This window comes from Lemur catta, chromosome 17 (assembly GCF_020740605.2).
Source record: "Lemur catta isolate mLemCat1 chromosome 17, mLemCat1.pri, whole genome shotgun sequence".
NCBI lineage: Eukaryota > Metazoa > Chordata > Mammalia > Primates > Lemuridae > Lemur > Lemur catta.
The window spans coordinates 8,694,921-8,722,037 of record NC_059144.1 but is presented as its reverse complement, the minus strand read 5'-3'; the positions used below and the strand labels follow the sequence as shown (position 1 = coordinate 8,722,037).

Genomic DNA, 27,117 nt, shown 5'->3' with positions numbered 1-27,117 from the left:
CCTTCCTTGCCACTTTTCTCTCCTCATCTCCAATCAATAGCAAATTTCACTTTTTAGGTATTTTGTCCCCCTTCTAATGTCCCGATCTCATCTGACAGGCCCCCAGTGGGGGTAAGGGGTGCACCGAGTGTAGTCTTAGCCCCATGCCCCTCTCCTGCCTCCATCCCCGTCTGACCACAGCCCTCCCGCCTGAAACCCCTCCATGGTTCCCGTGGTCAAGGCCTGCCGCCCGCAGTTCCCAATTCTTCCATGTAACACTCTATTCACTCTGGATTGTCTTGTGAATTAAATTTGGGAGGATTCTGACTCTCAGATACTCTAACAAATCCATTCAGCATGTCTAGCAGCACGGCCCACGCCATGCTGGACCAGAGAGGATGACAGGTCCAACAGGGCCTGGGCTCTCCAGGTCCTAAGCCCACCCTCCTCCGGGCACCTTCCTGACTCTTTCACTGGGGTCCTTCCCATCTTGCAGGTGTCTGCGTTTGTGACCCTGCCTATGTCCCATCTCCCTTAAGTGGCTCATGAGGTCCTCGGTGATAGGACCCCACTTCCCTCTCGGTCATGTCTCCCCCACCCTGTCTGCCATCTGCAAGGGGAGGGGTTGTAGCATTTCTAACCAGTTATTGTTCCCTGCAGAGTTCCCAGGTCGGCTGCCTCTGTGGCCCCCATGTCCTCCTGGACTGGAGTTCTCCTGCAACTGCCCCACAAGCCTCCTTTCCTCATTCTTAAGATGCAGAGGGGGTGGGTCCTGCCTCTGCAATGAACTTCTGACCCTCCACATACAGCTTGGAGCCCCAACCCCTCTTTTGGATGCTTTCGGAACAAACTGGGCATTCAGTCCTCATAACTCCTGTGTGAGGCCAAAAATGCATTTTCATTCTCCTGCTTCCCTAACTTCATACAGGTCAGACAGCATTTATACTTGTGCTTTCAGCAAAACCCTCAGATCTCAGAAAACAGTAGACACTTAACAAAGGCTTCAGAACAGAAGCCAAAGCGCCCTCCCACTTCCCCCAGCCAGAGCATAAGTGTGCACCCCTCACAGGTGCCATCTGGGTTGTGAGGGCCTCCTCAGATGTCTGGGTGTCACAGGTCCTGGGCCCTTTCCCTGCCAACAACTTCCCACCCACCGTCAGTCGGGCTCCATGGGCTCCACTGGCTGGCGCTGCTCCTACATCCGAGTTTACCATTTCTGAATCTCTTCCCGACTAAAGCTGTCTCCCTGCAGCTGTGTCGGGTCCTCGCTGGTATCTCCAGGCCTGACCCGCTGATCTCCTTGGCCCATCATGCCCTTGTGGTTTCCCTGTGGGGTCTGATTCTGCTCCCAACCTCCTCCCTCTTGCTTCCTCCTGCCTCTTCCCCCTCCAGTGCACACCCCGCCAAGAGAGCCTCAGCTGCTACGATGGCCTCACATTGCTGGGGAAAGTCATGGAGCCCCAGTCAGACTAAATTCTCACGCAAACTAACAATGCTGCTTGAAAGTTCCTCCAGGAGTCTTCTAGAATCGTCACTTCCTCCAAGTCATGGCTCTGAACTGTCTCCAATCTGCTCATGCCCCTACGTCTCCACACCGTGCTGACCTCAGCCAACATGAACCCGTTTCCTCCCCTACCCCTCTTCTGTCTCAGGCAAGTGCAAGCTGACTTCCGAAAGGCCAGCCCTCCAGGACTGCTTGCAGTCCGTCTCCTCCCCAGGACCCTGGATCCTCTGCTCTGAACATCTTCCCACCACCTACAAAAATGTTCTCCCTCCTTAGCCAGAAACAAACACCCCTTCCCTTTGACCACATGGCCTCCTGGAGGTCAGACCCGCTCCGCATTTCCTGCCCTACCAAGCTGATGGAAGGGCTGGCCTGTCCCTCTCTGCTGCTCCATCCTGGGGGAGGGACCTTCTACCCGCAGTGCAGTGGGGTGACTCTGCGGGCGAGGGCTGATGCCCCGGAGCAGTGGCTCTCGCCCTCCGGCCAATTGCTGCTCTGAAGGGTCACACGTGCTGCACACTCGGCAACTGCTGTGCCCTGTCACACCATGTCCAATATGCACATTTCTGGGAATGCAGTTCAAATGCCCTTACCTGCTCGCCAGTCCACTGAAGAAATGATTCATCCAGCAATTTAACTCCTCTTCCCTTTAGACTATCAATGTCTGCTATTTCTTCCAGCAAGGTTTAGCTCTACCAAGAAACCTATAACCTCTCAGTAGAAACGTTGGAATGCAAAATCAAGGAGCCCACATGTGACAGCAGAAATACTTCCCAAACCGTCCCCCCCGCACATTTCCAGCCTCTGTGGCTCTGGGATCGGTGTCCCTCTCATCTTGCTCACGTTTGTCCACGGCCTCTCCCTCTCGCAGGGTGATGGACAGCAGGGACGCCCCCCAGCTGGCCCACCAGTGCTGCCACCTGCAGGCCCCTCCAATGGCCATCACCTCGGGTCATCTCTGACCAGGGTCACTGCTGTCTGTCTAATCTTTCCCCCCTGCTCCACCTTCCACAAACACTCAGCAGGAAAGGGCACTTGAACTCCTTCAGTTTCTCTGCACACTAGTTTCACTCCCTTACTTTGGCTGGGCGCTCATGAGTTGCCCCCCAGCCCTGGAATCCCCCCCGCCCATTCCCAGAAGGCTGCTGACCTCCAGCTCCTGGAACTCCTCCTCTTCCTCCACGTCATAGGACAGGGTGTGGATTTTGATGTCATCGGTCGCGAGGTCAATGAACTTCCCATCGGGGTACTCCAGGCTGTCTTTGGTGGGGGACCGGTCCTCGATGAAGGTGGTCTCGCAGCAGTCGGCAGCCACACCATCGCCCCAGGAGCGCAGCAGGCCGTCTGAGTACAGGAAGATGTTGGGCCGGGAGTGGGGCTGCACGGACTGCTGCAGGGTGTTGGGGTCCAGAAGCTGCTGCACGGGCTCGTTCCTGCTGCTGTCCAGGACAGCCGGCACTGCGCTGGCCACCACCCGGTGGCTCTGGTACTGGGGCGCTGGGTAAACGGACACCAGACCATCCCTGCTCTCGGCCATGAAGTTTCTGGTGTTAATTAAGCCGTTCCTCTTGCCAGCATCGCTGATTTTACTGTGCACCAGCATGCTCTTCTGTTCAATGATGCCATCCATGGTCCTTCCAGGCTGGGCTCAGGCTGGCGGGCTGGACTCGTAAGTCACACTGGCCTCAAGGGGCCCATTTCTCCTGGAGGAGGAGGAAACAGAGATGAGACAAGAAAACCACACTTGGAAAAAAAGCTAATCACCCAGACCCGTATTGTTTCAGATTGTACTAGTCAACCGAGATGCACAGCAGCTGGGGGAGTCAGGTGATGTGCAGTCCCACCTATTCTGTGAATTTTAAAAAGGCTGTCGGGGTGGCCAGCCAGAGTAAGCCAGCAATTGATTACCTGCATGTTATACAGTTCCTGCTTCCAAAGGAAGGAGCCTCTGCAGGAATTGGATCCATTGCAGCCCTAGAGGAACCTGATTGCCAGCAGCCACCCTGTAGCCCAGGGGTGAACCCAATCACATTAGCATCCGACTGGCCCACAGGGAAATGAGACTGCAAATCTGTGATCTGAGACTGACTCTTCCCAAGTACTGGGCTATTCATTCAAGCAGGAAATTATGTGATCAGAATAATCCCTAATTAGTGATGATCCCCTTGAGCTGTCAGGTCTCAAATGTGAATCCCACAGCAAGGCATCTCGAGACAGACGCAGCTTAGGTCTCTCAGGGTGCTCTACAGCCTGCCCCCAGCACAGCGCTGAGGACCACCTGGGCGCTTGTCAGAAATGCAGAGTCTTCAGGCCCACCTGCACCTACTGAATCAGAATCTGCATGTAACACAACCCCAGCTGACTGCACATTAAAGCTGGAGGGGCTGTGCTAGAGTGTGCAGGGCCAGCTGTGGCCTGCTGAGCAAGCTAGCTCGATTTTACAGGTGATTATTTACTACACATTCTTAAGGTTCAAATAAACATATCAAACAATTTGTATTCCTTTTTTTTTTTTGAGGCAGAGTCTCGCTCTGTTGGCCAGGCTAGAGTGCCATGGCGTCAGCCCAGCTTACAGCAACCTCAAAGTCCTAGGCTCAAGTAATCCTCCTGCCCCAGCCTCCCAAGTAGCTGGGACTACAGGCATGTGCCACCATGTCTGGCTAATTTTTTTCTATATATTTTTAGCTGTCCAGATCATTTCTTTCTATTTTTAGTAGAGACGGGTGTCTTGCTCTTGCTCAGGCTGGTCTCGAACTCCTGATCTCGAGCAATCCTCCCGCCTCAGCCTCCCAGGGTGCTAGGATTACAGGCGTGAGCCACTGTGCCCAGCCTAAACAATTTGTATTCTTAAAGAATAACATTTTGCTTATTGAAGTGAATTTTTCCAACTTTGAGTGTCATAAATTATGATTATGAATGAAAGGAGTTGAAGTTAGTGGAATTTTATTTTTGTCATTGCAGTATCCTTCCACATCTCTTTTCAACACAGACAGACCTGTTGTATATATTGCCTTTCACTTCATAATTCCTAGGAGCTTTCCTTCCATGTTTGCTTGTACCCACTCCTACCTGCCAACAGCCCTTTCCCGAGCCTGAGTTCATCAGCTCAGAGATGAAACTGATTGGAGGAGAGAGATCGCCTCAGATTTTCCACCTGGCTTTGCACCAACACACTCTGGAGTCTCACCCCAGCATAGCCTTACTGTTCTTACTGTTCTTCCAATGCCCTTTGTAAAGGATACCTTCATGAGGTTTTCTGTTTTTTTTTTTTTTTTTTTTCTTATATTCAGAACCTGTGGCTACAAAGAAGAAAGCCTCTAATATGACCGTTTATTTCTGCTTAAACAGTCTCTGCTATGTCTCGCATGCTGCCTTCCCTTGACAAAACTCCTTCTGGGCTGCATCAACCACTGAGCTCCCAATGTCATCCTCTTGGTGGGGCCTTGGAGCCTGTGTTTTGAGTCCAGCAGAGGAAGCTGGCTGAAGTGCACCACTGGCCAGTCATGCCACGCATGCTTCCTTATCCATGGTGGGGGGGGCGGTGATAGCATGAAGAGGGGACTCCATGGCACTGCATTTTCATCCCCAGTTAATCCTCCCTCCCTTAGCCTCTTTCTGTGTCACTGCTCTAAGAACCCTCCTGGTGAGTGACATACATACCTACCCATGAGTTTGGGTGAATATCCGGTGGACAAGAAAACTGAGGGAATGTGAAAGAAAAGACAAGAAGCTGGTATGCAACAGCTTCTGTAAAAATTTTATATTGTATAAAAACATATTTTTCTTTACTTGGAGACCGTCATGGCATAAAGAGCACTATACTAAGTCAGGAGGCCAGGGATTTAGCCCTAGTTTTGCTACTAAATACAGGGTGTCCCAAACGTCAGCATACATAGGGAAAATGGGAAGAAATATAAAAACATTAAAAATGTAAAATATAATATAGTATAAAATGAGTTTGTTAATTTTTCTTATGTATGGAGACTTTTGGAACGTCCTGTACATAATTGCGGGCAAGTTGCTTGTGAGAAGTAGCTGCGCAGGAAAAGCTTTAAGGTCCCCTTTAGCTCTGTAATTTGTATCTCTTGGCCCAAGACTCTTGGGCTTTTAAGGAATTAGAGCGTTTTCACAAAATGGCTTCACCGGTGAATTCTAGCAAAGACTTAAAGAAGAACTAATATCAATCCTCTTCAAACTTTTTTTTAAAAAATTGAAGAGGAGGGAACACTTCCTAACTCATTCTATGAGGCCAGCATTACCCTGATCCCGAAGCCAGCCAAGGACACAACAGGAAAACAAAACTACGGGCCAATATCCCTGATGGATACTGATGTAAAAATCTTCAAAAACAAACAAACAAACAAACAAAAAAACCCACTAGGAAACAGAATGCAGCAGCACAAAGAATTATACACCATGACCAAGTGGAATTTATTTCTGGAAGGCATGGAAGCTTCAAATTATGAAAATCAATCATGTACTATTACCACATTAATACTAGAATGAAGGACAAAAAATAGCACCTCAGTTGATGCAGAAAAAGCATAAGAAAATTCAAAACCCCTTCATAATAAAAGCACTGAAGAAACTTAAAATAGAAGCATGCTACTTCAACAATAATAAAAGCCATATTTGAAAAAGCCACAGTTAACATAATACTCAATGGTGAAGGGCTGAAAGCTTTTCTTCTAAGATCAAGAACAAGGCACAGATGTCCACTTTTTCTACCTGTGTTCAACACTGTACTGAAAGTTTTAGCCAGAGCAATTAGGCATGAAAAAGAAAGTGAAAGCACCCAAGTAGGAAAGGAAGAAGTAAAATTATCTGCTAACAGATGATATGCTCTTATATGTATGAAACCCTAAAGAGTCCATACACACAAAATAAAACTTGTTAGAATAAATAAATTTAGCAAAGTAGCAGGATACAAAGTCAATACACAAAAATCAGTTGTATTTCTATATACTAACAATGAACAATTTGAAAAGAAAATTATAAAACCAATTCTATTTATAATAGCATCAAAAAGAATAAAATACTTAGGAATTAATTTAACCAAGGAGGTGAAAGACTTGTACAATTAAGGCTTCAAAACACTGCTGGAAGAAATTAAAGAATACATGAATAAATGGAAAGACATCCCATATTCATGGATTGGGAACCTTAATATTGTTAAGATGTCAGTACTACCCAACCCAAAGTAATCTATAGATTTGATGCAATCCCTAGCAAAATCCCAATGATGCTTTTTGCAGAAATGGGAAAACCTACCCTAACATTCATATGAAATATTAAATAGCCCAGGATAGACAACAATATTGAAACAAGAACAAAGCTGGCATATTTACACTTCTTGGTTTCAAAACTTACTATAATGCTACAGTAATCAAAATAGTGTGGTATTGGCATAAAGACAGATATATGGACTAATGGAATAGAACAGAGGGCCCAGAAATAAACTCTTACATATATGAGCAAGTGATTTTTGACAAGGATGCCAAGACCATTCAATGGGAAAAGTACAGTCTTTTCAACAGTGCAAGGAAATTGGATATCCACATGCAAAAAAATGAAGTTGAACCCTATCTAACACCACTTAGAAATATTAACCCCAAATGGGTCAGTCACCTAAATGTAAGATCTAAAACCATAAAACTCTTAGTAGAAAACATAGGGTAAATGTTCACAACTTTGGATTTGTCAGTGGTTTCTTGGATGTGATATCAAAGGCAAAAGCAACAAAAGAAAAAAGAAACTGGACTTCATGAAAATTTTTAAAATTTTGTACATTGAAAGACAGTATCAGAGTAAAAAGGCAACCCACAGAATGGGAGAAAATATTTGCAAATAATATATCTGATAAGGAATTAATATCCAGGATATATATAGAACTCCTAAAACTCAACAATAAAATAAACAACCTTATTCAAAAATGGGCAAAGGACTCGAATAGACATCTCTTCAAAGAAGATATACAAATGGCCAATAAGCACATGAAAAGATGCTCAACATCACTGGTCATTAGGGAAATGCAAATCAAAACTGCAATGAGATACTACGTCACATCCATTAGGATAGTTACTATAAAAAAAAAACACCAAAATAACAAGTGTTGGTGGGGATGTGAAGAAATTGGAAACCATGTGCACTGTTGGTGGGAATGCAAAATAGTACAGCTACTTTCCAAAACAGTATGGCAGTTCCTCAACAAATTAAAAAGAGAATTACTATATGGTCCAGCAATTCCACTTATCAATTCCACTTATGGATATATACCAAAAGGAACTGAAGATAGGGTCTTGAAGAGAGATAAGTTCACAGCAGCATTATTCATAATAGTTAAATATCTGTCTATGGATGTATGGATAAGCAAAATGTACTCTACACATACAATGAAATATGATTCAACCTTCAAAAGGAGGGAAATCCTGGCATATGCCACAACACGTTTGAACCTTAAGGACATTATGCTACATAAAATAAGCCAGTCACAAAAGACAAATGCTGTATGATTCCACCAATATGAGGTACATAGAGTGGTCCAAATCAGAGACAGACAGAATAATGTTTTCCAGGGGATGGAGAGGGATGAGGAATTATTGTTTATTAGGTATAGAATGAAAATGGTTATAGAGATGGACGATGGTGATGATTGTACAATGTATGAATGTACTTTACCATTGAACTGTGCACTTGAAAATAGTGAAGATGATAAATTTTATGCTAATACAATAAAATATGGGGAAAAACCCTCAATTATATTGAATTAAAATAAAACACAGAAAGAAGAGATTTTTAGAGATTCATACCAAAGTATTTACAAAAAAAAAATAAATGATACCACGTCTGGGACTTGTTCACAAATCGTCTGGACAGGAAGGAGGGGAAGATTGGCCATGGCTGACAATCAACGTTGGTTGGTGGGGGCACGTGGTCCATCATACCATTATCTCTGCTTTCATGTATATTTGGAATTTTCTGTAATCGAGTTTTTAAGAAATCAATAGGTAAAGACGTGTGAGAGACATTCCAGGCAGGGGGCGGCACTGAGCCGAGGCAGTGAGGCTGGAGGGGTACAGGTGGTGTTTGGGAGGCAGGCGGGGGCTGGGGAGACAAAGTGAAGAGTGGGGCCGTACGTGGGGACTCTTGAAGCCCAGTGTAAGGATAAAACGCTTGCTTTGGTAAGCAGTGGGCACGCGGAAGGAAGCTTTGAGTGGTGGTGACAATCCCAGCGGCAGTCTAGGCAGATGGGTCTGTGAACAGCGTGGGAAATGGAACAAGGAAAAGCACTGTAAACACTGGCGCTCTGGCAGTTGTCAGATGGCATCATCCTCTATCGCTCAGCTGGCTTTGGGGCAGTGGGAAGGGCTGACGCCGGGCAGGAACCACTGGGGTAACAGGGCCCAAGAAAGCCCCAGTGCTTTGGGTTTTCCATTTGTTTAAAAACAAGTCATGAAGGGACAAGTGCAGCCTCATCCAGCAGATTCCACAGTCAGCCGCTCCGACAACGGAGTCCTCCTGGAGGGATGCAGCGGCCCGGGGCGCATGCTGGCCTGTGGCCTGGCACCGCCAGTCCCTCTGCGTGAGCGACGGGGTTCCTGGGAGCACGCAGGTGCGCGGGCTCTGGCTCGCTCACCCGGGTACCACCACTCGGCCAGGCTGTGCGCTCGGCTCTGCTCAGCGGGGTGGGCGGGCTCAGCCCAGGGGACATCGGTGAGGGCAGACCCGGCTGGGGCTGTCTCTGAAAGCCCCGGGAGAGCTCCTGACCAGACAGGCGGTGCTCATGCGGCGCCTTGCAGGGGCTGGCACGGGGCGAGCAGGTGGCCCTGACGCACTGGGCCGGGCCTCTCCTGCAGGGGAGTGTCGGAGGAGCGAGCCAAGCGCTAACTAGTGCCTGGGCTCATCCAGCAGGAGGTGGAAGCAGCGCTGGCCCCTGACTCCAGCTGCTGCTGAGGTTAAAGAGGATTTACCAGAAACTGCTTCCGACGGATTCACTGAAAAATAGTTACGAGCAGCCCCCAAGGCAGAGGCGACATCGCGGAAGGAGAAAACCGCCACAGTGAACCCCAATGGCAGAGCTGTAGCAGGGCTGAGGCGGAGTCCCTGGCGCCCCCTCCCCGCCCCGTCGTGGTGTTGTGACTGGCTGGGTTGGCCTTTGACTCCTGGTGCTGCTACAGGTCTGGACGTTTGTCCTCCAAATCTCCTGTTGAAACTGGATCTCCAATATCGGAGGTGGGGCTAAGGGGAGGTGTTTGGGTCATGCGGGCGGATCCCACATGTATAGATTCATGTGTGTGTGTGTGGGGGGGGGAGGTAAGTTCTCCACTCAGTTTCCAAGAGAGGCGTGTGTCTCCGTCTGTCTTTCTCTCTCTCCACGTGATCTCTGCACATGCGGCTTCCTTACCCCTTCCTCCAAGATTGGAGGCAGCCTGAGGTCTTCACCAACCTGGAACTTTCCAGCTAGCAGAACCAGGAGCTGAATAAACCCCTTGTCTTTATCAGTTATCCAGCCTCAGGTATTCCTTTATAGCAACACAAATGGACTAAAACAGAGCCTCTGCTGTCAATACACCTACATTCCAAATCTCTGTCCACAGGGTTCATCCCTTTCTTCCCCCAAATTCAAGAAGCCACTCTCTACACTTTCTTCCTCCTCCCTGACACCATCCAGTCTCCGAATCCTGTTGTTCACCCTCAGAGACGGCTCCCAGACTCAGAGAGCCTCCTCTGCTGGTGGGACTCAGGCCCTCTAGCCCCAGTGGCTCAGGGGCCAGGCAGGCCTCTGCAGCCTCCTGCAGCCTCTACCCTTGTTGGAACATACCTCTGCATTGCCACTTCTGATTTTTCAAGAGACACTAAAAGTAGACATGGTTATGAAAGAACTACCAAACTTATTGATGTTTGCTCATTTTAAAAAATATTATGAAAAGTACTATTTGGGGCTATCTGGGGCCATGAGCACCCAAGCCACCAAGTCCCACACAAGGGCTGTCCTTCCGAGGCTCCGCATTATGTTGGGATTTCTGAGTGTGACTTTCCCGATGGCTCGCATGGACCCATCACCCACACTCCACAGACCCCACATCTGCTCCTGATGCCCCAGTCCACCCAAGACTCAGGCTGCACAACCTCTCCCTCTCTCTGGAGACCAATGTCCGATCAGAATTGGCCTTTGAGCATGCTGACGCCCACGGGGATCTGCCACACTGTCCTTCCTCTGCCCCCTCCCCTTTGGTGGCCTGGTAATTTGCCACATGGCCAAACTCAGTCATCACCTCCCCTCGGAGCAGAGCTGGTCATCTGGGTTCCCACGGTGTCCAGCTTAGGCCTTTATGACATCACAGCCTCAATCCTCTGTTCCCTGTTGACAGGGCATTCCTCAGCTGGGCTGCAGGTGCCCTGGGTCAGAGACACGACCCAAAGCTGTCTTTGCAGTTCTGATGATGTGCCCCATACAATTCATCTGTTCCACAAGTACCAGATGAAGAGCAGAGTGATGTTTTGCCAATATAGGCCACACAAGTGAATCTTAAAACACATGTCAAAAATTGCACTGATGAAAACAAATGATTACTCTCCATCAATGAAGAAAATTTGCTTGTTTAGCCAGTACCCTAGTGAAAGTTGTCAGAATCAAAATGGAGTTGCTACTGCTAAGAAAACCTTGGCAAACAGAGCCCAGGAGGGCCATCAAGAGAGTGTTCTCATACTCTCATGCTTGATAACAAAAAAGATTCTACAAAAACCACAACCTAGCACAAGGTTCATCACAACCTTACACAAAAAAATACTTCTGCAGGGACATCCGCCCAGCAACTGCCTGCCCAACCTCACACAGGTGGCACCCTTGTTATTGATCTCTGTAACCAAGGATAATTATTTCAAAACAATTATATAATCTTCATTTTTTTCCTTTAAAAATCTCCCTATACCTCCCTGAATGCACACGTAGTTTACTATGGCATGCGTATTCCTACTGCAACACTCTGTTCCCATATAAATATCTTCTCTTTTAGAGAGCCTCTCTCTGTTTGTCATTTAGGCTGATACTGAGAGACAAGCAACGTAAAAGCCCACTGATCTTAGACTAAGTTGTTGAATGCTAGCAGCTTTTCTTGATTTATAAATAAACCTTTCATTTAAGAGGAAACCACTGCATTATTTAGGGAGGAAGCACATTGCTATACGTTAAGTGATGATGGTTGGATTCTCATCAGGCAGTTTCTTAGAACTTCCCTTTGGCACAAAGAGCTACCACTCTGTGCTTGTCTAGGTGTCTGCACATAAGCCAGCAGAAAACATCAACAAACTATACGATCTTGCTTAAAAACAGGTAATGGGTCCCATCTCAACTCTATTTTAATTAAAGATGTTAACTTATTTAAATCAAAGATGATAATATCTAAAGATAATAGTCACTGTTTTCTTATGACTCTGGATGTTGGACGCTTTCTAAACCTGAACCAGCAAACACCACCCCGACACCCCAGATATCTCTCAGTGCAAATGAAAACCATCCTGGGGCTGGAGACAAAAAACTTCAGGTGGGCAAAGCCAGCTCTTCTACTCCCAGTGCAATGTCAACCTGCAAAAGTTTCAAAACGGGTAATCTGAACTCCCTCCATTAACACCAGGAGATGGAAGGAAATTGGCATGTGTCCAGCACCCGGCATCCCACGAGCACATAGTGGGCACTTCCATGCATCCACCTGACAAGCATTTAGTGGGCACCAACTGTGAACAGGCAGTGTGCGGAGCGTGGGGGTGTAGCAGGGCACCCTGACAACCTCCAGCCAGGACGCTGCGCACAGCACAGGAGAAAGGCAGCGTCTGAACAAGCACTGAAGTGTGATGAGTGCTGTAGACAGGACAAAGCTTCCTTGAGGGAATAAACACAAGGTGTGATAGTCTGGGGATCCCGCATGGGCAGATGGGCCTGCTGTGGAGACGCCACTGAGGGGCCAGCCCTGCGGGGGGTGTGGAGTTGGCTGAGGAAACTGCATGCCAAGTGCCTTAGGGCTCCAAGGCAGGGAACACACAAAGGCCAGTAGAGCTGGAGCGAGCCCTGGAGCCTGTCCTGACAAGCTGAGGAGTCCGGTGAGGCACATGGGGTAGAAGCCTCAGGCCTGGTGCCTCTGTGAGTGTGTGAGTGTGTGAGCTGGCAGGGGAGGAGGGTGTGCAGATGGAGCACCCTGCTTCTAGCTGGGGCCCCTGGATTAGGGAAAGTTGGGGGAATGATGATAAATTCACATACAGTGGGGTGCTGAACCCATGGACGCCATACCCCACATCCTGGGTCCCGCATCCCATCTTGGGTCCAGCAGTGCCATCTTGGCTCACACACAGCCCAGGGCAGAGGGGTTCCAGCACCTGGTGCAGCCTTGGCCCATGCCAGTGGAAGAGCCGATGGATCAACACTCAGCACCTCTGTCCTGAGGCAGCACAACTCTGAGGCCTGTGTTCTATACTCCCTGACCACCCAGGTTCCCCAAAGATCAACTAGCTGGACAGCCACCATCTGTCCACTTCCCATCCCGGAACCACTTTTCTCTGCTCCTCAACTGGTGCCCCTGGCACCACCTCCCAAATTCCAACTCAGGGCTTGCAACTTGGGAAGCAAACCCAAGGCACCAGACTATCATCCAATAAGCTGGTGAGGGGCTAGCACAACTTCTGCATGGACACAAAAATTAAGCAAGCCAACTTGTAAGTCTATGTGCTCACAACTCTATAAATACCACCAAATGACTGCAACTCATTTCTGTGGTCAGAAGTTGGAGAAGGGGTTAGATATTTGCTTTCAAATATCCAAACAGAAGGCAACTTAAAAAGATGGAAGATCTTCCAGCCTGCAAGATCAGAGGGGTAACGTGTCTACATAGATGGACACATTTTACAACAAAAATTAAAAACAGACCCATAGGACAGTTAATTCTTTCTGCAAACTCATGAGCTGCCTGGTTATAGAGGGAGGGTGTGTGGGGTCACACAGGCTTCATGTCCTCAGTTCCCCATTGTTCATTGATAAATTGGCATTCTGGTTCAACAGAGCACTCTCCAGAGGTGGGTAATTTAAACTGCCCCCTAAAAGATGGATTCTCCCACAACACATTGGGAAACAGGTAGCTTTGCTGGCCTGTGAGGCACAGGAGAAGGAAGACCCAGACTCACCAACTCTGCACCCAGATAACCAAGGGCCCCAGTGACCTCCACGATTTAGCCTGGGGCCGTAGCCCTGATGATATCCTTTAGACTCTACAAGGTCCTAAATCTAACAGTGGTTGATCTAACTGCAAACAGCAAAGATACTCCAACCAGGAAGAGGAATAGGTGAGACTTGAATTCAAGTGTGTCTGACTCCAAGGCCCACAGTGTCCTCACAGAGCTGAAGACCCCAAGTATCCTCTGAAAAGCTGGGGAGACAGCTCAGACCAGGGGTCTGCACCATCTGCACTCATGACTGAAAGGCTTGTGGGACTGCAGGTAGATCCCAACTCTTCTGCTTTCTTCTGTTTTAATTAGTAATTTCATTCTTTTTATAAAATGATTGCTTTACTGAGATGTAATTCATCTACCATAAAATTCACCTAACTTTAAAGTATACATTTAAGTGGGACATAGTATATTCACAGAGGTGAGCAACCCTCACCACTACCTAATTGCAGAATATTTCCAATACCCCACAGCCAGTGCACAGCCCCTGTCCTCCCTTCCCCAGCCCCTGGCAACCACCCTTCTGCATTTCATCTCTATGGATTCGTCTATTCTGGACACTTCATATAAATGGAATTATATAGTAAGTGGCACAGTATTTTCAAGGTTCATCCGTGTTGGAGCATGTATCGGTGCTGAATAGTATTCCATTGTATGGCTGTACTGCATTTTGCTCGCTGCTTTCATTTCCGTGGGGGCGGGGAAGTGGCAGTTGCTATCATTGAGCTCGTGTATAATGCTGGGCTAATGATTCCAGCTCTTTGGCTGAATGGGTGATGAAACAGCGCATTCTTTTCTTGGCAGATAAAAAGTGAGAATAAAATTTTCTTAAAAGCAAAACAAAGCCTTCAGTGGGCACTGGAGTAAGGGAATGGCACTTCGTGTGTGCCCAGAACACAGCAACAGACATCACACATGTTGGATAAGTAGAGGCAGGGTCTCAGAAGCATTAGTAGGACCAGGCAAACCACACTGTCAGGTGGCTTCTGCAACCCACTGATGGAGAAAAGCGCTGCAGGTGAGCCAGCTTCCTCCCTGTGAAACAGAAAACTCAGACCCCCAAATATAGCTTTCGCATAGCTGAGTGTTGCCTCAGAATAAGGAGGTTTGTGCTGTAGCCAAAGCCTCCACCTTCCTTGCCAGACACAGGATCTGAGCAGGTTCCAGCTCTGTCTGCTCGTAGCCACAAAACATAAACCCTTTGTAAAGAATCCCAGCCTGCTTCAGTGGGAATCATGTACTATGCACATGGCAGAATTATACATATACGTATCCACGTAGAAACTAGGATCATACATTACAGGTTGCATTTTTCTCAGACTTTTCTCTAATGTTTATTTGATGGTTTTGCTCAGGAAATAACTAGGAAAAAAATCAAATGAAAGTTTTGGGAACCAGTGTTGCAAATACAGTTATTTTCAAACAAATGCATGAATGAAGAAGTAAAGGCAGATTGGGAAGTACCAAAACTTTCTCATATTACTTTTCCTTTGTTCTGAGCCTGTGAATAATTCTGAATTTTTAAAAACTCTATGCCTCTCCCACCCCACCTCCGCTGCTGAAATACATACACCCCTTCCACAGAAAGACTTGAAGATCTGCACTATTGGGTTGCGATTTGTGTGTGTGGTGGAAGGAAGTTTACAATGTAGTATCTCACGTCCAGACCCGTGTTGCTGATTAGGAACCTTACATGCCAATGACTTTGTGCAGTACCAGTCACATGTAACACATAAAAGAACCTCTGTAGCAGCCTCTCCACATATAAACAGAATGAAGCAAACTATCTATGCAACTGAAGAAGAAAATTAAACTAATAAAAGGCACATTACTCCTGCAACTTTCAACCCCATCTCAGACAGCTCAATTAGGCGAAGCATTAGGCACCAGTTACTAGGTCTTCCCCAAACCCCAACACTGTTAGAAGCCTTTTGTGTAAATACTTCCCTCCTGCTAAGCAAATGATATGTGTGTTTCCACCTACGCCCAAGTGTGGAGATAAAAGCGCTGCTTGCAAATCCTCATTAAACAATTAAAATTTGCCTTTAGCGCAAACACATAGAAAAGCTTGCAATTTGGCAGTGGAGATAGTTAATGAAGCATTAGGGACCAGATCAGTTATTACTATTTAGCATTTAAATGGCACATTACAATTGCAAAATGCTACATCATCCTATGTATCACTGCGGTGGCCTGGGACTTCCTGCTCACAAAGCCAACCCAAACTTCTTCTGGCAAGTAAGACTTTGTCATAGCACCATTGGGACACAGTCCATTGGAATTTTAAATCTGGTTTATTAACAGTTAGAGAAGTATAGCAGAAATGATGTGATTTTGGAAATAAGGCAACCTGCATATTCAGGCCATTGCTGCCTTTAAAAGTTGAGCCAACTCCCTTTTTCTTTGTGAGTATCCATTTCATTTTTAAGGAAGATGTGGAGGGAGGACACTTCTTTACCAGTGGCACTGCCATGTCCACCATCGCCAACTCCACCACCCTCACCAGCATCATCACCATCACCACTCCCATCACCACCTTCACCACTCCCAGCCCCTCCAGAACTTCAATCACCACCACCACCAGCACCTCTACCACTGCCATCACCACCACCACTACCATCACCACCTTCACCACTCTCATCCCTTCCAGAACTTCAGTCACCAACACCAACCACAATCAGCATCACTGCCACACCCACTGTCATAATCACTACCACCAACGGTACTACCACCATCACCACCACCACCTTCATCCTCACCACTATCACCACCACCACCGTCACCACCCCCACAACATCACCAAAAGTACTACCATCATTATCACCACTATCATCCCCCCAATAACACTACTGCCAGGATTCGCCAAATTCTAGGCCACAGGCCAAACACACACAACACCTGCGTTTGTACAGCCCACAAGCTAAGAAAGGTCTTTACAGTTTTAAGTGGTTGAAGAAAAGAATATTACATAATGCATGAAAATTATATGAAATTCAGATGTCAGTGTCCACAAATAAAGTTTTATTGGACTACTCCCAGAACCATTCATTCACATAGGTCTATGGCTTCTTCTTCACTATAAGGACCAAACTGAGCAGTTGTACAAAGACCATAATGTCCACAAAGCCTAAAATATTTATTACCTGGCTCTTTACAGAAAAATTTATTGATTCCTGACCATCAGGCCTACCATACTACCACCACCACTACCATGACTACCATCACCAACAACCACCATGACCACCATCACCACAACCACCATTATACCACCGCTACTACTGTCGGTACAAGAATATTGCCACTACGACTCCAATTGCCATCATTACCACCAACACCAATGACACTCTCCGCTCCCCCACAAACACACACACCAGTCTATGGTTTGGAGATGTAGAGGATCCTCATGTGGTTAAAGATTTAACTCATAGACTGTGAACATGGACACTGACTCAACCGAGAAGTCTAATTCCCCATCCATTGGGTAACAGAGAGAAAGCCTGGACAGTATTCTTTTGGGTAAAGCTGTATTTATGGAGCAAGGCCAGAGGTGATTCATCTCTGAGAATTTCTCACCGCTGGCCTACACTCACACACTCTCTGAGATTTCACACTCTTAGTGTGCCTTGAAAAACACAGTTGAACACTTAGTTTATAGTGTTTTGGGCTGGGAATCTCCCACTCTGATTCTTGGCAGAAGCAAAAGGTACGTTAAAGACAGGCCTCAGAAAATGTCCACAAATAATATTAAAAGGAAAATGAGTTGGGAATTAAAGGGCGGAAAATAAGCACTTCTATGGATTGAATGTATGCATCCCTCTAAAATTCATGTTGGAATTTAATTCCCATGGTGATGGTATTAAGAGGTGGAGCCGTTAGAGGTGATTAGGCCTTCATGGATAGGATTAGTGCCCTTATAAAAGGGCTTGAGGGAGAGTTAGTCCCTTTTTGCCCTTCTGGCATGTAAGGACACAGTGTTTATCTGTCTGGAGCACATAGCAACAAGGTGCCAGGTTGGAAGCAGAGGGTGAGCCCTTATCAGACACTGAATCTGCCAGCACCTTGACCTTGGACTTCCTAGCCTCCAGAACCGTAATAAATGAATTTCTATTATTTATAAATTACCCAAAGTATGGTATTTTGTTATAGCAGCAGGAATGAACTAAGACAAACATTAAACACACAAAGAGGCCAGGTGTCATGGCCCACACCTGTATTTCCAGCACTTTGGGTGGCAGGGCGAGACCATTGCTTGAGCCCACAAGTTTGAGGCCAGCTTGGACAACACAACAAGACCATCTTGTCTCTACAGAAAAATTTTAAAAATAGCCAGGTGTGGTGGTGCACTCCTGTACTCCCAGCTACTTGGGAGGCTGGAGTGGGAAGATTGCTTGAGCCCAGGAATTTGAGGTTACAGTGAGTTCTAAGCTCACTGAACTCCAGCCTGTGCAACAGAGAAAGACCCTGTGTCAAAACACACACACATACACACACATGCACACACATGCATACACAATAAGCTACAATTAGCAAGGAACAAAAACATCACAAGTCAAATCCATGATCCACAATGACGGCAGATACTGACATCATCAAATATATTACAAAATAACCATACCTAATATGTTTGTAAAATGAAAAACTTAGAAGTTTTAGAAATGAAAAAATGTATTGGTGAAATTAAAATTCAATGGATAGACCATTATGTTACTTCTGACATTAAAATTGACTAGATGCTGAGGGAGCGTCTTGCTGCAGAATTAGACCCAGGATTAGAACACATTTTGAGACGTTGCTGGTTATGAAGGAAATTCTCCAAATATTACCTCTTTTCCATAGAAGATTGCCTGAAAGGGCATAGCTGCATGGATTTAAAATGTCAACAGTAACGATGACAGTAAGTTATACAGCCTCGGTACAGAGACACGATAGAGAAGTGGAGACTAAACCCCTATTCTAAGCTAAGATTCTTAATGGAAGTGGTATCAAGTTTAAGCATGCATTAGAGTCACCTGGAGGCCTTGTTTAAACTATAGCTTGCTAGGGTTTAGAGTTTCTTATTCAGTGTGGAAAGGGATACCACAAACATTTTCATTTCTAAAAAGGTCACAGGTGTTGCTGCTGCTGATCCAGAAACCACGTTTTGAGACCCACTATTCTGCAGATTCTAACACAGTGTCAAGTAAGTGATGACCCCTCACTACAGACCAAAATAGAATCAAACTTCTCTAATATTATTAAAAGCCCCTCATATTTAAGTGCAGTCTAAGATTAAACAATGAGCTGACAATCAAAGATCATGTGCAAAAAATTGCATGCCACTGTGAATGAGAATCGCTGGAAAAATAAATAAATAATAGCTTTGGACAATCAAGGGCTTTAGATATTGTTATAGTAAGAATACAGAATAATTATTTATATAAATAAAACACAAAGATAAACATTTAAGAGACTGTCAGAAATAAATAGAAAAAATAAAAATGGTTTGAAGTTCCAAATGTGAAGAGAATTGTTGAAGTAAAAAATGCAACAGAAGAATTAAAATTTAAATAGCAAAATAGATACAGATGAAAAAAAAAAGTAAACTAGAAGACAGATCTGAGAAAAATATCCAGTGACTCATTATTAGAAAAAAGAGATAGAAAATATAAATGGGTAGTTAAAAGTCAATAAGAATGCTCAATCTACTTTTAATAGGAGTCCTAGAAAGAGAAAAGAAAGAATACTGGAAAGGAGAAAAGTAATACTTGAAAGGATATTATCTATGAAATTTTCAGAAGTACTGAGAAACACAAATTGACTGATCCAGGAAAAATCACCTTGACATATGATGGTGAAACCACTGAAGAAGAAACCAAAAAAAGATCTTAAAAGCAGTCAGAGGAAAAGCATAGATAATCTACCCAGCAACAAAAACTACAATGACAGACATATCAAGCAATAATGGAAGCCAATGAACAGTGGACTAATACCTTCAGTAATTTGAGAGAAATTAACTCTCAATTTTGAATTGTATATAATAAAATTATCTTCTAAGAGCAAAATGAAATAAGTCATTTAAAAATAAATTTTTAAAACTAGTAAGACAACCAAATCAAAAGGAATTCTAAAGGATGCACTTCAGGAAGAAAAAAATAACACTGGGTGATGGTCTGAGATGGAAGGACTTATGAGCAGATAAACCAACATGTTTGTAAATCCAAACAAACATTGACTATGTTTAAAAAAAAAATCTAAATGTGAGGTTTATTTTTAAAAATTTAAACACTGGAAAACAATAGTATGTAAATCAGGAGGTGGGTGATTCTAAGGTCCTTTGAATGTTCCAGAAGTATGTAAAAACATTCAGTTTTAGACTTAGTTAAATATGCACAGGTAAATTTCAAGGATCACTGCCAAATGAAAAGAAATGGTTGTATATATTCCAAACCAGGAGAGAGAAATAATGAATAAGACTAAAAAATAAAAAGTAAAACCTCAATCAAATGAAAAGACTTAAGAAAAAAAATGAAACACAGACCAAAAAAAAAAAAAAAGGGCAAAATCCAAATAAAAACTGTATCAGTATAAATTAATTAAAATGGTCAATTAAAATAAATTGTTAGTCAGTATAAGTTAATTAAAATGGTCAATTAAAATAAATTGTTAGTCAGTATAAATTAATTAAAATGGCCAGTTAAAATAAATTGTTAGTCTGGATTTAAACTAATATCCAGACATTTTATTTATAAGAGACATATCTAAAGAATAAGAACATGGAAGTACTAAAAGTAAAAGGATGAAAAAAGTTTAATGAATATAAAACTCTAAGGAGTAGAAAGTGTTGTACATAGTCACTACATAGAGAGGTTTGATTTACCAGGTAACTATAACAATTCTCAATTTCTATGTACATAATTCATATCACATTATAGAAAGCAAAATTTATAGAATTACTGAGATAATGTGATATCGTCGCCACCAGAACAGGGAACTTCAAAGTACACTTTCAGTTATGTTAAGAAATAAACAGGCCAAAAATAAGAAAGACCTATAATATTTGAATAACAATTTTGATCAAGTAAGCATATGTAAAACTTGGCATCCAACAATTAGATAATATAGATTCTTCTAGGCAGGAACATGGTCTCTCTCTCTCTCTGTTTCTCTGTGTGTGTGTGTGTGTGTGTGTGTGTGTATGTTTCTCTTTTTCTATCCCTCCCTTCCTTTCAAAAATTGATTAGGGCATAAAATACATATCAACAATGTCAAATTGTTAGTGTCTTACAGACCACTTTCTCTAACCACAACACAATTGATATAAAAGTCAATACATTTAATAAAAACCAAACTTATTTGGAAATAAGAAAAAAAATTCTTTCTTAATAGCCACTGGATCACAAGAGAAGCATAACAAAATGTAAAATTACTTAGAACAGAATCACATTAAAAAACTACATAGGGGTGCAGGTAAAGCAATACTTAGAGGTAAATATATAGCCTTCAATGCATATATTAGAAAAATTGGTTTTTAACTGGCCTTTTGTAATGAACCTTCATCTAAATTAATAAATTAACCAAAATAATAATGATAAGAGCAAAGAATATATGACAGGTGGTAGCAAGAGGATCAAGAAAGCCAAAAGTTTGTTCTCTGAAAAGACTCTCTGAAGAGATATAAGGAGCCATGATGCTGAAACAAGATGAAGGATCGAGCACATGTTATTTTTCCCCCTTTCTGCAAGACGTCATTAAAATGTCATTAGTGAAAGAATAAAAAGAATCTAACAGAGGAGAAAATAGGAAGAAATCCTTAACAAAATAAAGAATTTTAAAGTTATGGTAGATGTGGAGTCCAAGAAAAGGCCAGAAGAAGGAAAGTGGGTGGAAGCTGCAGCCCAGAATTGGTGCAAGGAGACCAGTGGTGGCTGAGAGGACACAGACACACAGGCTGGCATGAAACTTTCATTAGAACAATGCACAGTAGAAAGACAACAGGATGATGTCTTCAAAGTTGAGAGAGGAAACTTTTAAATTATGTACCTAACCAAGCAATTATTCAAGTGTGAGCAAAAACAAAAAATGAAACAAAACAATGATGGCGTAAGTATTTTAAGGAATTAGAAAATTGTTCTCGCACACAGAGTGTCTGAATGAGTAACTTACAAATTTACCCAGAGAAAACAACAGTGAAAACCAAGGACCTGGATAACAGAGGGTAGGGAAACAGTGACTAGATTTAGAAATGAATGGAAAGAAGTCTCCGTATGGTGAGTCCCATGTGTCATAAACATCAGTGGGCTTCACAAAGACCATTTTCGTGAACAAAAGTGACAGCATACAAAGTTCTAAGACTCAAGGGATGCTGTGAATAAGATGTAGGCTTCTTTCTTCAATGTGAAAAGAAAGCCATTTAGAAACTCCAAAATAAAACAAAAGAAAAAAAACTACACACCCCCCCAGAAAAATTGCACAGGAATTCCATGGACCCAAATATAAAGCAAAACAAAATTTTCCATTATGTTGAGCAGTTGCAGAATTTAAAAAGGCAGAATCCGTTTGACCTGGACACTAAGACTATTCCCCTTCCTCTGGTCCAGGGGTCATGACATTGGGAGCTAGTACAGATGCAATATTACTTTATCATCACAACTTGGGTTTATAGTCATAATGCTTATAGAATCATGAGAAGGAATGTTTAATAACTTAACATTTGGAATCTGCATATAGACCAAACATAATTTAAAAACAGATTGTAAAGATTGTCAAAGTTGTCGTCCTCATTATCATCATCATCATTTTGGCCAAGAAGCACTGGACGTTTCCCCAAACGTCAGGTACTGTGTAGCATCTTTACAAGGGTTATCCTGTTGAATTTTCACAATAACCCCTTTAAGTAGGTACTGCTATAATACAAATTTTGGATGTAGAAACTGGGGCATCTAGAAGTGAAGTAACTTGCATAAAGTCTTCTACCCATAAGCCGTAGAGCTGGATTTCACACCCAGGAGGCCTGACTTCTGGCAGTGAGCTAGACTCACTCAGTACCACGTAAAAGCGTGGACACAGCCAACCTCAAAAGGAAGGTGAATGGAAGAGAGAGAAGCAGCGTGGGCACAGGTGCTAACCACAGCCTCACCGGGCAGGGTGGAGGCTTAGTGATGCTCATTTAAACACATAACAGTAACCAAGGGAAGAACTCGACATAATACAGCCCTGAAAAGCTGGGAGCAGGGGGAGGAGACAGGCAGTACTGTAAGTGAACTAAATTCTAACCTTAAATGAGCTAACTTCTCTCCATGCAAAGCAGGTAGTCCACTGGACAGACTCTAAAGTCAACGGATCAAGAAAAAACTGGAGGAACATAAGTCAAGGCACAAGGCCAACAACTGTCAGAAGAGAGAGGTAAGTAGGCGCTGCCTCTGGGAAGCAGATTGGGGTTAGGGAGAGATATGTTAGGAGCCCAGGGGAAAGGTTTGGAAATTTTATTACTATTATTATCCTAGCTAGAACAACCACATAAAAATAGACTTTAAAATTCACTTCATTGTGGAGAAATTGAACCCCTGTGCATTGCTGGTGGGAATGGGAATGGAGCAGCCACTGTGGAAGACAGTATGCTGTTTCCTCAAAAATTCAACACAGCTACCGTATAACACACCCGAGTGTATACCCTGAAGAATTGAACGCAGGGATGCCAACAGATATTTGGGGACACCAAAGTGCACAGCAACATTATTTATTCACAGTAGTCAAAAGGTGGAAACAACCAAAATGTCCACTGACAGAAGAATGAATAAACAAAACGTGGCATATACTACAATGGATATTACTCAGCCTTAAAAATGAAGGCAAATTTCATAGGTGCTACCAAGTGGATGAACCTTGAAGACAATATGCTAGGTGAAAAAAACAGTCACAAACGTACAAACACTGAATGATTCCACTTTTAGGAAGTATCTAGAGACAGAAAGTAGAATAGTGGTTGCCAGGGGCTGAGAGAGAGAGGATAAAAAGTTATTGCTTAATGGGGACAAAGTTTCATTTTAGGATGATGAAAAGTTCTGGGGACGACGGAGGTGATGGTTACACAGCAATGTCCATGTTCTTAATGCCACTACATTGTACATTTAAAAATGAATAAAATGACAAATTTTACATTATATATATTTTACCACATTTAAGAAAGCACATTCCTCAAAAAAAGAAGTAATGGCATTGGTGTTCAAGCCTAAGATATGGTGCCTTAGAACTTATTAGAAGTTAATATAAATTACTTCTTTAACTGCTTTCTGGAAAATATAAGAACCTTAAACACATTAATTCTGATTATAATCTACCAATGTAGTACTATTGTCTTTATTTTAAATTATATATGTAAGATATAAAAAACATATAAAATTATATATTAAACATATATAAATACCACAATACTTTATTATTGCTTTATGTAGTCAATATTCATCTAGATTTGCCCACATCACATAAAGGTATGGTCCAGGAGGAAACCTTGTCATATTTCATCAAGTGGTCCAAAGCAACTGGTTGTGAGAGGCATCCCTATTTCAGAATTTCAAAAATGTTAAAACGTGAAAAGAAAAAAAAATGTGCATCTTAGAATTGGAGGAATCCAATATTAAAGAAAAAATAAATCAAAAGAGAGAGAGAACCACAGACTAACATTTTACCCAGAAAATCCCTTAGCGGGTTAGTTACAAAATGGGTTTCATCTGCAATAATCACATTCTGGGGTTTTTGTGATGTTGATGGTGGTGGAGGGTGTGTGTGTGTGTGTGTGTAAAGGAGAGAGACATAGGGCGAGGAAGAGGGAGAGCAAAAAATTCACAGTGCGCTAAGGGTTTCCAGTGCACCCGGAGTTTCACAAGTAGTATAAATTTGCAAAGGATCAAAAGAGCCGCGAGGCTGCCATCCTCTGTATCACAGTAGAGACACCTCCTGTGGAACTGGGACAGGGATTGGCTGTTGCTGGGATCCATTTCATGGAAAAGGGTAAAAAGAAACTTCAAGAACTCAGTGTTTCTTACCTTCCCAAGTTCACAGAAATGAACCCAGAGTGAGGAAACTGCGGTCTCATAATTCACATGAATGATGTGAATCGTACATACGTAGGGTACAACATGAGATCTCAAGTAGCCACAGAAACAAAATGGTAGAGTGATTTGCTTTTTCTTGTGCGATGGGTTTTTACTAAACTCAGATTTGCTGAAATAAACCAAAAGCATAAAAACAAAAAGAATGATTATTCCCTCAGAGTTTTCCTGTAACTGAGTGCTTCCTCAAAATAGAAACAGTTTCTTTATTTACAAGGTTCAGAAATGAATGCACAATCTCATGGACTGCATCCTCACCCCATCTCCCAATTAATTAACATAATAAACTCTCAAGCTGCTTCGTGGACCTTCAGATGAGAATCAGAGAACAGCTCAGTCTGGGAAACAGAAAATTTCAGTAGCTGAAATTAGTCATCAGATCTCTGACTGATGAGAAAATGAGTCACATTTCAATCCAGCATTCCTGGGCTAATATCCCAAGTTATTCCTGTGACCATTTAGTCTGCAGTTATCTGCTAGCGAGTGACGGGCTTCACAGACCTAACGAGGTCAAGGAACACAAACTGAAGGGGTGCTTGAGGTGTTCCCACTCCAGGTAACCCATTAGGCCAGGCTCAGTCCCCGGGGGTGTGTCTGTGACCACTGACAAAGGACAAAGTCTGGAGGAAGTCAGGGTGGCCATGGTCCTCACTGCTGGTCCCCAGGCTGCCAGGAAACAGGAACTTCTTAGGTGAATTCCTTAATGTTCCAAAGACTGAGCTTTCAAGACAACCCAGACTTGGAGAGGTATGCTCCAGCAGTGACTAGGAGATGAGTCACACCTGTCACGGGTTTCAAGCCCTTGTGAACCAGAACCGGCAGGAAACCAGAGGCTGGGACATAGGCAGGACGAAACCAGGTAGCTTCTCCCATCACCTTCTGCCTATGTCACAAGATCTGAGCTTTCCTTTGAAACAAGGAATCTCTCTGGGACAAAAACATTTCCCTGAAAGGTTAGGTAAGCCCCAAGAAGAGAGAAAATGAAAAATCAGCCCTGCTGATGATACAGTGTTTCCAACAGGACACACCATGAGCCACATTTCTGCACAAGAAACCTACTGCAGCTGCAAAACTGCCTTCAGTCTCTTTCTTACCAACCCCACGCTGCTTGGTTCCTCTGCCTCCTGCACAGACCACTGACACCCAGTTGTCACAGTGTCAGTGCCTCCCCTCAGGATCCATCCAGAGCTGCCCCTGCCCGACTGCCCCCGAGCACCATTTGGCACAGACCCCAATCCTTTAGGAACCTTCTCTTCCCTGCGAAGAGGCTCCAAAGATTCCACACACTCCATTTTCTTGCTACACTCCCTAAGTGCAACCAATTTTATTTGATCATAAGTGTGCTCTTGTTGGCCTTTGGCTGATGGGCTTAAAGTCCTAAAAAGTAGGCTGAATGTGGATCATAAATGCCAACAGGGGTGAGAAGAGTAACAGGTGGTAAATTAGACACTCTCGGTCTTGCTGAGACACAGACCTGGTGCTCAGATCTTCAAATTTCTCCGGAGAAATCAACTTTAAACACTGTGCCAGACTAACTTTAAACCCTTCCTGCAACAAGGCATCTAAATATGCCACATAATATCGCAAAGATTTCTTTACAGTCCTGACTGAGGTCGCAAGAAAGCAAGGAAGATTTTCAGAGGCTAAAATTAAGGAGGGAAGTGAAACATGAAGCCTTCCCCACAGTTGATGTTGCTGCATCCCTGGGACAGAGGCCAGTTTTGACAAACATGGCGTGGGTTTTCATGGGTCTCCTCAAGGAAGGAGTGGGAACTGAAACCTACACAAATATGGAAATCCCGGAGAATGACACATCCACAGAGGGTGCTGACTGGAGTCCCTCTGCCCACTGGTGGAGCGAGGGAAAGACGGGGGCTGCCCACTTGGCCTGGCACTGGGAAAAGCTGTTTGCTGGAAACGCAACATCGTGTGGATCTGGGGTTTAAATTTTAGTATTTGTGCAGTCAGGAAATTCCTAACGCAAGTAACTAACATAAAATGTGCCCCCAAGTCAGAGATTCCAAGGGGTCCCTGTCAGACACAGCCTTGCTTCAGGAAATCCTCAAGGACAGTTTTCGGTTAGAGTTCCCCTGAGGTGCATCACAATTCAAAATTTTAAAATTTACCAAGAAACAGTCCACCATGAACCTGAGTCAACAGATAAAGCAGCTTTCCAAGAACTTCTGTTAATGGATGAAATAAATTTCTTTTAAGATATTCAAGGCATACATAGAGGAACCACCAACTCCACATGGGGAAAAATATATTATCAAAAGAGATAAGGTAAAAATTAGAATTTCCTGAAATAAAAATAAACATTGAATTTAAAAAAAA

General features: G+C 43.8%; 1 protein-coding gene across 3 annotated transcripts in view; it reads right to left on the bottom strand.

Moving 5' to 3' along the window:
* Window positions 1-27,117, bottom strand: part of SYNDIG1 (synapse differentiation inducing 1) — a 165,669-nt gene that overhangs the window by 97,458 nt on the left and 41,094 nt on the right. For all 3 annotated transcript variants that reach the window (XM_045528472.1, XM_045528474.1, XM_045528473.1), the window contains exon 2: window positions 2,634-3,186. In XM_045528472.1, coding sequence (XP_045384428.1) covers window positions 2,634-3,113 — 480 coding nt within the window. In that variant the 5' untranslated portion in view covers window positions 3,114-3,186. The remainder of the gene's footprint in view (window positions 1-2,633; window positions 3,187-27,117) is intronic.